This window comes from Onychostoma macrolepis, chromosome 07, assembly GCF_012432095.1.
Source record: "Onychostoma macrolepis isolate SWU-2019 chromosome 07, ASM1243209v1, whole genome shotgun sequence".
NCBI classification, from domain to species: domain Eukaryota; kingdom Metazoa; phylum Chordata; class Actinopteri; order Cypriniformes; family Cyprinidae; genus Onychostoma; species Onychostoma macrolepis.
This window is the reverse complement of record NC_081161.1, coordinates 17,532,771-17,544,169: the sequence shown is the minus strand read 5'-3', so window position 1 is coordinate 17,544,169 and position 11,399 is coordinate 17,532,771. Positions and strand designations below refer to the sequence as shown.

The 11,399-nt window shown below is 36.4% G+C and overlaps 1 protein-coding gene across 1 annotated transcript; it reads right to left on the bottom strand.

Annotated features, from left to right (window-relative positions):
- Window positions 1–289: 289 nt before the first annotated feature.
- On the bottom strand, window positions 290–10,607 carry pcolceb (procollagen C-endopeptidase enhancer b). The gene is made up of 9 exons (XM_058782111.1): window positions 10,454–10,607; window positions 8,100–8,208; window positions 7,758–8,016; window positions 7,034–7,158; window positions 6,531–6,667; window positions 3,076–3,605; window positions 2,905–2,985; window positions 2,186–2,356; window positions 290–2,027 (listed from the first exon to the last, which is right to left on the bottom strand). Exons 1-9 carry the CDS (start codon window positions 10,540–10,542, stop codon window positions 1,897–1,899), a joined length of 1,632 nt encoding a protein of 543 aa, XP_058638094.1. The 5' UTR covers window positions 10,543–10,607; the 3' UTR covers window positions 290–1,896.
- Window positions 10,608–11,399: the final 792 nt, after the last annotated feature.

Below are 11,399 nucleotides of genomic sequence, written 5' to 3'. Positions count from 1 at the left end.
GTGTGATTTTATTTTATGTGTACAAGATACATGTTGAAATCACTAAGATAAGCGGTCCCACTTTATATTAGGTGACCCTAAATACTATGTACTTACATCAAAAGAAGTAAAAAACAAAAAAACACTTGCTGCTATTGAGGTGTAATTATAAATGTAATTACATAAATTAATTGCAGATGTAATTACATGCAGGTATTTTTTAAATATAAGTACATTGTAAAATCATGTATGTACACAATAAGTGTATTGTATCAAATTATTTATTTAAATGTAAGTACATAGTATTTAAGGGCACCTAATATAAAGAGGGACCAGATAAGCGCTTTGAGTTAAATGTTAAGCTGAGAAATCCTTTGAGAGAAGGATGTTATGTTCACATTTCCACGTCTGCAGGTGTAAATTTGCCTATATTTGCGTTTACATATCCGTGTGTATTTGTGTGCGTGTGTGTGTGTGAGTGATTGACTAATGCTGAGTAACAGGAGCAGCTGTGACTCTTGTGCCACAAAACAGCCTGCCCCCGCTCTACCTATGTCTGTCTGTCTTATGGCCATCTTCATGATTCACAAAGTGAAACACAAAGCATAAAACACATAAATATATGCTGGATATGCAGCAATGACCTCAGATCTTCAGATAGATAATAGTGTGGGTCAGACACCTGAAATGAATTGTAGGGAAATTAACTAATGGATACATTTTACATTGGCTCTTTTATTTATTTTTTTGGCTCTTTTCCAGCACGCTGCAGACACTAAACACAGCACCTCCTTCTACATGTGTCCACTTGATGGAGACATATAGCTGTTTGTTTTCTATTGGCCTGGAACACTTAGTTCAAGGAGGAAATCCTCTGTGGCTCTTTCCACCTTGTTGTCAAAACATACATGTCATGACATGATTGTTTTTACAGAGAGTGTTAGTCAGTGGTAGTGTAATAAATTAACATTTGCGTTCCAAAGTTATGGTTCAGTAAGATCTTATTTATTTTTATTAGAAATGAATACTTTTATTCAGCAAGGATGCATTAAATTGATCAAAAGTGACATTATTTTTAAACTTTCTATTCATCAAAGAATCCTACATCATGGTTTTTACAAATTCCGCACAACTCTTTTAACACTGATATTGAGAAGAAATGCTTCTTGAGGACCAATCAGCGTATAAGACTGGAGTATAGCTTTGCAATTGCAGGAATAAATTACTCAATAAATATTCTAAATATATTAAAATAGAAAATAGGCCTAGTTCTGTTAAATGGTAATATTTCACAATTTTACTGGTTTTACTGTCTTTTTTGATCAAATAAATGCAGCCTTGGTGAGCATAAGAGGCTTCTTTCAGAAACATTAACATATTAATAACCCCAAACTTTTGAATGGTAATGTAGATATGATGAACAGTTATGGTTTAGTATTATTATGCAAATATACGCTCAAGGTTATGTGTAGTTAAAGTAATTTAATTTTGATTTCTGATTAAAAGATGAAGGTTGATAAATTCATATTTCACATGTCATCCATCTTTAATTAAAGGAGCTTTATCATTTTTAATGAATATATTGTGCCATATCAAAATGTTTGCATAATACATTAAACAGACCTAATATAACCTAATAATACAAACACAATAAACATAAAATGGTAAATCACCCTGTACTTTATACCCTGAATATGGCTGAAAGGTTCTGGTGTGATGCATTACATACCACAGATTTCGGAATCTTCTGTTCTCTTAACGTTAGAATATTTACTTAAATACTGTCCCTCTAGTTATATAAAAAGATACAATTCATAATTGAGGATTTAGTTTATTTGACTTGACCTTTCTCTGCCTGATTAAAGTAGACCAGACTGGGTGGTATTCGGCCTGTGATTGGTCAGGGTGGTTGTGAGGTCAACATGTTTTCTTTGCGAGGTTGGCCAGTGCTTTGTCATGCACTGACTTGTGCTGAAGAGCAAAGCTGGATGGTTTCAGAATGCCAAGGCCTCCGTCATTCACCTGGCCCATCAGCACATAGTTCACTCCTATGAAGTAAATTCACAATGATTATTAAGCAATCAAAACAAAAGGTCAGTGAAATGATTGAAAATATGGACCAGTGACATATTCTTAAATGTTGTACAGTAACAGAAGACAAGTCATGCACAATTGCTTGTGGTTGAACTGGTTTTGTGTGTTTCACCTTTACGCAGTGCAGGACACTTCATGCATGTTGCTGTCAGTGTGGCAGATGTGGTGGGTCCTCTCTTTCTGAACTGGAGTCTACCTGCCTTATACACCTTAATGATGGACACCTCGACTTCAGCACTTCCTTGAGACCCTGGAGTAATTGATGTCACTTTACCGGTCAACACTGTGGGAGATATAAAGGAAGATAATCAGATGATTGCATGCTTCTGATGTGCAATCTGCAATTGCGTGCAGATTCCAATAAAAAAAGTAATAATAATAATAAAACAACTTATTAAGAAATAATTATATTAGTTAAGCAATAAATTAATGAAACATTAAATATGCAATGATTTATAATTATAATAAAAAAACATTTCATATGTAATGACAATAATAACAACAGCTATATTATTATTATTATTAGCTGATGCTATTATTAATGTAGTAATTATTCAAATAATTAATAATACATATTATAATAATACCATTATTATTATTAAAATATTTATTTTTCATATTATTATTATTATTATAGTTTTGAGTCTTGACCATTACATAACTGTTCTAAGATCCATCATTACTGTGCGAACAGCTGTCTGCACTAAAGGCCTCAAATGACTGTCGAGTCTATAAAAAAGCCCCTGGGGTCCATGTCTGTGACATGCAATTAGGGGAGAATGAAGTAGACAGAAATAGCAGGATGAAAGGGATATAAATGAAGCAGCTCACCAAAATGACTGGGGCAGAAGCGGGTCATGAAAGTGCCTATTCTCTTGCATGGTAGGGAACACAGTGGGTTGGCTACCGAGGCTTGGAAGAAACAGATCAAATCATAAATATGTACTGTAGCCCACACAGAGAAATGCTATATATTGAGTGGTCATACACAACCATTTGTACCTGCTTTTGTTGTTGTTTTGTTCCCAGGTTTAGAAATACGACTGGTTTTTGGCTTTGCTGTTGGTTTGACACCAGGCTTTACTTTTGGCTTTGCTGTAGTACTTGTTGGTTTCGGTTGAGGTCTGACTGTGGGTTTAAGTGTAGGCCTCTTTGTAGGTTTTGCTGGTACTTTTACAGCAGGTTTTGGTGTGATTCTTGCACCGGAACGTGTTGGGGGAGTAGGTCTGACTGGTTTGGGCTTGGGTGCAGGTTTTGATCTCTGTTTAGGAGTTGGTCTGGGTTGTACAGGTTTAGGTTGTCTTGAGGGAGCTTTTGGTGTGGGCTTAATTTTAGGCTTAGGTCTTGCTGGTGGAGTCGTGGGTTTGGTAGGTGAAGTGCCGACTCTTGCCCCGTGTACTGTGTCCAGGGTAGCCGTGGCTGTGCGGGAGCCGCGGGGAATACTCTGGTAGTGAGCCAGAAATCCTGAAGCTGTCACACTCAGGTCTGATACAAAGTGCACCAGCAGCTCATTTCCATTGGTCACAACCGCACTGACATACAAAGAAATACAAAGAACATTATTACATTGCTAAAACTATTGCAAATAACAATTACTGAGTGCTGCAGGAATGAGTTCTAAACCCTGAAAACGAGTTAGCATTTTTGAATAGGTGTTTGGTGAATCCCTGAAATAAATTTTGTCAGATATGTTCACATTTTATTCTATCATTACAAAGGTTGGTTTGTGCTTATTAAGTCTTTTATTAGAATCAAGGCAGGAGATGAAACAGACGAACGTTTCGGCTATCTGCCTCTGAGCCGAAACGTTTGTCTATTTTATCTCCTGCCTTGATTCTAATAAAAGACTTAATGAATACAGACCAACCTTTGTAATGTTTGAAAAAATCTAGGTCTTGTCACCTAATTAATCTGGGAGAGTGCGGTGATATGCATTGATTAGGCACATTTTATTCTATGACATAAAATACATCAGTAATACACCACTTGGGACTACAGAGATTGTCTGTTACATTAAATACCACCACAGCGAGCAGGTAAACTCTTCTACTTATTAGTTCACTTTTAAAGCCTTATTATATACAGGTGCATCTCAATAAATTAGAATGTCGTGGAAAAGTTCATTTATTTCAGTAATTCAACTCAAATTGTGAAACTCGTGTATTAAATAAATTCAATGCACACAGACTGAAGTAGTTTAAGTCTTTGGTTCTTTTAATTGTGATGATTTTGGCTCACATTTAACAAAAACCCACCAATTCACTATCTCAACAAATTAGAATATGGTGACATGCCAATCAGCTAATCAACTCAAAACACCTGCAAAGGTTTCCTGAGCCTTCAAAATAGTTTCTCAGTTTGGTTCACTAGGCTACACAATCATGGGGAAGACTGCTGATCTGACAGTTGTCCAGAAGACAATCATTGACACCCTTCACAAGGAGGGTAAGCCACAAACATTCATTGCCAAAGAAGCTGGCTGTTCACAGAGTGCTGTATCCAAGCATGTTAACAGACAGTTGAGTGGAAGGAAAAAGTGTGGAAGAAAAAGATGCACAACCAACCGAGAGAACCACAGCCTTATGAGGATTGTCAAGCAAAATCGATTCAAGAATTTGGATGAACTTCACAAGGAATGGACTGAGGCTGGGGTCAAGGCATCAAGAGCCACCGCACACAGACGTGTCAAGGAATTTGGCTACAGTTGTCGTATTCCTCTTGTTAAGCCACTCCTGAACCACAGACAACGTCAGAGGCATCTTACCTGGGCTAAGGAGAAGAAGAACTGGACTGTTGCCCAGTGGCCCAAAGTCCTCTTTTCAGATGAGAGCAAGTTTTGTATTTCATTTGGAAACCAAGGTCCTAGAGTCTGGAGGAACACACTGCCAAAAGCATCAAAAGTTGGTTAAATGACCATGGTGTTGGTGTGCTTGACTGGCCAGCAAACTCACCAGACCTGAACCCCATAGAGAATCTATGGGATATTGTCAAGAGAAAAATGAGTAACGAGACCAAAAATGCAGATGAGCTGAAGGCCACTGTCAAAGAAACCTGGGCTTCCATACCACCTCAGCAGTGCCACAAACTGATCACCTCCATGCCACGCCGAATTGAGGCAGTAATTAAAGCAAAAGGAGTCCCTACCAAGTATTGAGTACATATACAGTAAATGAGCATACTTTCCAGAAGGCCAACAATTCACTAAAAATGTTTTTTTTTTTTTTTTTTTATTGGTCTTATGAAGTATTATAATTTGTTGAGATAATGAATTGGTGGGTTTTTGTTAAATGTGAGCCAAAATAATCAGAATTAAAAGAACCAAAGACTTAAACTACTTCAGTCTGTGTGCATTGAATTTATTTAATACACGAGTTTCACAATTTGAGTTGAATTACTGAAATAAATGAACTTTTCCACAACATTCTAATTTATTGAGATGCACCTGTATGTGCTCAGGCTCTTGCAAACTACTCTAACTCAACCTTTCCAATTTGTAGATTTCAAATAAATATTAAAGTGGTGGTGACGCTGAAGTTGTACAACCAGTTTATCCCTTAACTATATAGCTCTTTTCCTTCTGGTTTATAAGTTGTGTACATTTGTGATTAAGATTATCTTGATGTGTAAGAACCATAAACCTTTTAGTCACAGGGCTCATTTTCTGCATTAATCCAAAGGCTAATAGAAAAATCCTGTTGGCTTTCTGTCAAGGTAACCAGAGTAATGCTAACTAAGGGTTGGCCTACATGCATGCGTCATCCCTCTATTGGACATTATTTATATAACAGCAACAGTCTTAAAGGTTTTTTTATATTTGGCTGTTGTAAATGGGATCTAAGTGGGATTAGGTGAATCTGAAACAAGTTGCACATGGATTCCTACAGTAAGTATCAACTAGTTGGCTATTGAGGAAACCCTTATGACAACGGTCTTGGACTTATACTGACACCTAGTGGCATGGATGCATCATCAGGAAAAGCAATATTTTTGGGGGTAATGTGCTATTAGTTTCCTCCACTCTACCCTACTGTAAGTATAAATTGCATCTAACACTATTTACACTTACTACAAAGAAAATACTTTTTCATTGCTGTTTACACAGTGTAAAAAGAAACTGTTGCTATTTGTGCAACATTAATTTGGGATTAAAATCTTTTTAAGAAGAAAATGTTACAGAGTGCATCTTTAAAGTTAATATCCAACATTATCTGCAATCCATGGACCTTCCACAGTACAAAGGTCATGTTTTTATACGGATAACTGTGTAAAGAGAAAGTATTTCCTAATTGGGAAGCAAATTCTTTCACTAAGCTTCCCTTAGGACGACTGACCTTGCAGAAATCAACAACATCCTTTTCCTGTGTAGATAAACTACAAAATCCCTTGTCCTTAGAGTAATGTTTGAAGGACTCCTTAATAGATTTGAATGATGTCTGGTGCATTGTGTTTGTACTCACTCTGGAACCATGTCTCCGCAGAATTTGCCAATACGTCGAGAGTCATCGGTCTCGCCCCCGTTGAACAGGGCCACGTAGTCATAACGACAGTATGTGTCTAATTCCAAGTCCAGCTTCTCAAACTTAACCTCAATCACCTGGGCATGTACAGATACACACACACTTTAATATGTAGTTATGTAAGTAAAAAGCTAATTTTCTGAAACCAGTATAAAGGCTCTTTCATGCACTTTTCATGCCGCTCTCTCACTCTCTCTCTTTCCATGTCCAACCTTATGCACTTTCACTGAATGAGGTCTTTCATATGTTCTCCCATAGACTGCTTATGCTGTCATCATAAACGCACACTAGAGTTCAAATTCATCCACATGCACAAAATCTCATAGCAGCACGTCTCTAGTAAACCATATAATTAGTTCTCGGATGACTTAACGGTTGCTAATGACTTAACAGATTAAGAGTAGACAAATGAAGGAGCTGCGAATTGATCTTTGCAGGCTGACCATGTTGGGCTCCACAGAAATGTGCCAAGAACAGCTGATGCCTGCTGGGTAATCGGATTCTGGCCAGTTCGGTGTCTTCAATGAACCTTGAGGCTTCGTCAGTCTGCCACCACAGAACTGGTTCTCTGTAGGGAACAGATATTTATGTAAATAATAATAATAATAATACAGTACCACTCTACTGTTCAAAAGTGGGTTTTGGTTAAAATAAAATAAATGAATACTTTTATTCAACAAGGATGCATTAAATTGTTCAAAAGTCAAGACGTATAATTTATAGATTTCTTTATTTCCTATAATTTACTAACGATTTCTTTTTCAAACAAATCTATTCATTCAAAAATCCTGAAAAAATGTATTGTAGTTTCCACAAAATATTAAGCAGCACAACTGTTTTCAACACTAATAATCAATAATAACATTTTCTTGAAATCAGCATATTAGAAGAATGATTACTGAAGGATTATGACTGACAAAAGCATATGACTGTATTTAATTTTATTTATTGTTGTTGATTATATTTGATTCACAATTCATTTGATTTGGTTCATTTTAGAGGAATTAACTGTTCCGCTTATGATTGGATCCAAATAATGATAATAAATAAGAATCCCACGCACATTCCTGTAGAAATCTGAGAGAAAATATTTGTTCCTTTTAACCATTTTGTGACATGAAAATATTTGCAAAAACAAAACAAAGAAACTGTAAAAAGCCATCCCACCATCGACATGTGGTTTCCCCCCACTGAAATAAACCAGAAATCCTCTTCCTCCTGTGCTTTCATCAGACGCCATCTCCAGCATCATGGTGTTGGAGGTGGAGATGAGGGCTCCGGGTCGGAACGTCCCACAGAAGCGGCCCAGTTTCTGCACTGTGTACGAGTGTCCATTATAGACATCCACGTAGTCGTAGCGGCAGGTGGGATCCGCCTCAAGATCAAAGATCCTGAACTGGAGCATCACAACATGACCTTCTGGAACCTGATGGGAGAGGAGACGTGATGGAAATGTAAGGCCAGTAGCAGAGGCAAGCAAAAGAATCTGAAGGTGATACTGGGACTTACTGTGATGTACCAGGTGCATCTGGAGTTTGGTTTGTAGTGAGAGGGGAAACCCTCACTAGCCACAAACCCGGAGTCTGTCGTCAAATGACCACCACACAGGAATACAGGCCTGGAGAGCATCGAGGAGGAACAAATGAGGATAGATGTTTGATTCATGTTTAATGCAGTGATGTCTTCACTATTGATTAAATTACAATAATAATAATTAGTTCAATTAATAATACAAATGAATTAATTACACTACCTTTCAAAAGTTTGGGGTTGGTAAGATTCATCTTTATTGATTGAAGTATTTTGCACCAAAGCTGAATTTATTTGGTCAGAAACTTATTGTGAAATAACCATTTAAAGTTACTGTTTTGTATTTAAATATTATAAAATATAATATATTCTTGTGATGGCAAAGATGAATTTTCAGCAACCAACTCTCTAGTCTTTAGTGTCACATGATCCTTCAGAATTTTTAATTGTAATAATTGTAATATTTCTTATTATCAGTATTTAAAAAGGTCGTGCTACTTAATATTTTTGAGAAAAACATTTGAAATATTTTTCAGGATTCTTTGATGACTAGAAAGTTCAAAAGAACAGCATTTTTTAAATAGAAAAGTTTATTATATATTCTAAATATCTTACTGTCCCTTTTGATTATTTTAATCCTTGCTAAATAAAAGTATGAATTTCTTAAAGCATCATAAAAGAGCAGTTTTTAAAAAAAATGTTAGTATTAATAATATGCCAATAAACTCCAATAAATCACATATACATTTAATTTAGTTTTTGAACACAAGAATGTGTAAACAAACACCTAAACTATTTTAAATAGCACCAGTCACAAACGTGCTTATTAAAATCCTCTGTGTTGATCCTTTATTTACTTTGTCCAGTGGGTTATTTTTGGATCCTGTTCACACATTTATAGTACTTGCAATACTTTAATACTGCCAGTTCTGTCATATTAGTAGGAAATAAACACAAACCACAGCCAACTGAACAGCCGCGCTCAGATGTGAGGTTACAGAGTGAACCACTGAGCTCTAGATATTGCTTTTTATAGGTTTTCCTGGAGTTTAGTCAGTCACATGAGCCGACACTGTCTTTCTCCCTCACACAATTTTCATCGTTCAGAGTCAGAAATAGTAGAGCAAACGATGAAATTTACATAATATCAGAAAACAAAGAACTGAACAAATCCATGCATAAAAAACACATCAAGCCCTCTGACACAAAAGCAGCATTCAGACGTGTCACACACAAGCTGGTTTTTCAGCACTGATCAAAGCTATCGCTTAATTAAACAGGTGCTGCTTTAATTGGCTGGTTACACAATAATGCATGAATTAAATGATAATTAAGTCCTAGAACCAAATGTGGTGGTTTTTGTGGCATGTCATAAACATTGTACAACCTGAGCTGAACAACAGAGTAATAAAAATTATACAACAAGACAACTGGGACATTTTTGTTGATACTGTAAAACAAGCCTGTGCTTGAAATGGCCTTGAATCACGATGTTAAGATTACTTGTGTTATATAAGATCATATCATATGATAACTGTGTGAGGAACTGTGTGCGACTAAAAAAAAAAAAATTGTCCAATGATTTACATTACATTCGAAGGAATTCATTTTACCATTTCCCTGTAAGAGTATAAGTGACATTCTGATGCAGTGGTTGCCAAGTAATTGCACACTCTGACCACTAAACTATTTAAAAATAAATATAATCACTATAAATCACTATATACAACAACAAAGCAATTTTGTTATTAATAACAAGCACCCTGATGCAAATACATTTTTCTGATCAGTAAATAAATAACTTCATTTTAGAAGAAACTGAAGCAGAGATTTGCATTACATCGTGCAAATGGAACATCTTGCAAAATTGTGTATGACTGTATAACAAAGATTGACAATGGCATACAAAAACATAAGAATCTTACTAAATGTTTCATTTCATGTTCTTTTTCAGTGTAGGAGGTCAGCTAACAGTAAAACAACAAAACAAACTGATGTTGACTTGAAAAATACAATAATTAAATCTGACCAACACTTTTCAGGACATTAAGTGTTTCTTGTCTAATTGAGGGTTGCAGAGAAACATTGTAATCAATGTTCCCTCAAACTGTATTATTTCCAGCTCCAATCCTGCTGCTTTATGGGAGGCTTGGATGTTAACATCTCCTGCTGAATGCATGCATTCACTCTCTCTCGCACGCACACACACACACTCACACACACACACACACACACACACACACACACACACACACACACACACAAACAAACAAACAAACAAATGTGCCAGACCAGTGCACATACAAAAACTACACAAACCTTCACGCACTTACCTTGTGAAGTTGGTCTGGCTTTGTCCATGCACCCATCCTAACCCCAAAAACAGAAGCCCCAAATGCCACATGCACAAACCACTCCACATCCTTCTTCTCAAAGAGGCACAGAGAACAAGTCAGTGAGGGAACGGAGGACAGGGGCGAGTTTAAGGGCGTGGAGGACGACTGGAGGAGGATTGAAAGAGGGATTCAAGAGGGAGAGAAATGAGAGAAAAAGTGAGAAGGGAAAGAGTTAAGTATCCCAGATGCCACTGCTGTGAAATCATTTTAAATTGAATGAAAAACTATAAACAACCAAAAAATAATAATGATAATAACAGAACCACCCTCTGTTACCACTTTCCACAGCTGTTTGTCTGGTTTTGTAGAGAGATGCCTATTCAGTAAGTCCTATATTTTAAGGGTAAATAATGTGTTTTCCTTGCTTGTAAAATCCTCAAAGATATATGATGTTGAAAAGTGATATAAGAGTAAATGTGTGCAGATAAACAAGTTTCTTAAATCTTCAGTTTTCTTTGTGGTTATACGCTGTAGATCCGTCTCTCTCTTGTTTGGCCTGTTGTTACATTGCGGTGCAGGGAAAGAATGCAAGTCAAGCCAAACTTTCTTACCAGGGCACTGGCACAAGCAAACATGTTATTAAATTCCCTTTTATATCTCTCATTTAGCTCTGTACAATAATCACCAGGTTTTTGTGTGTGTGCATCACACTTATTTGTATTTTTTTGTAATTTGTGTGCGTGTGGGCTTTTGTTTGTGACTGGAAAAACTTCTATGTTTTTATAGCTCAGTGGACATTCTTGTCTACAAAAAGCCTATGGTTTGGTATGAAAACTGCTTATTTTAATTCCTTCTTCCTTAGCCAAAGCATACTGCTTGCTTTTCAATCATACGTGCACTGTATATTCTTATAATTCCCGGTTTTCACCTCGATACTTAGAAT

Coding starts and splice junctions, on each gene's coding strand:
- pcolceb (XM_058782111.1), bottom strand. CDS start 10,542: ATGTGGAGTGGTTTGTGCATGTGGCATTTGGGGCTTCTGTTTTTGGGG. Junction 8,209..10,453: donor AGCCAGACCAACTTCACAAG/GTAAGTGCGTGA, acceptor GATGCTCTCCAG/GCCTGTATTCCTGTGTGGTG. Junction 2,986..3,075: donor CAAAACAACAACAAAAGCAG/GTACAAATGGTT, acceptor GTTTCTTCCAAG/CCTCGGTAGCCAACCCACTG.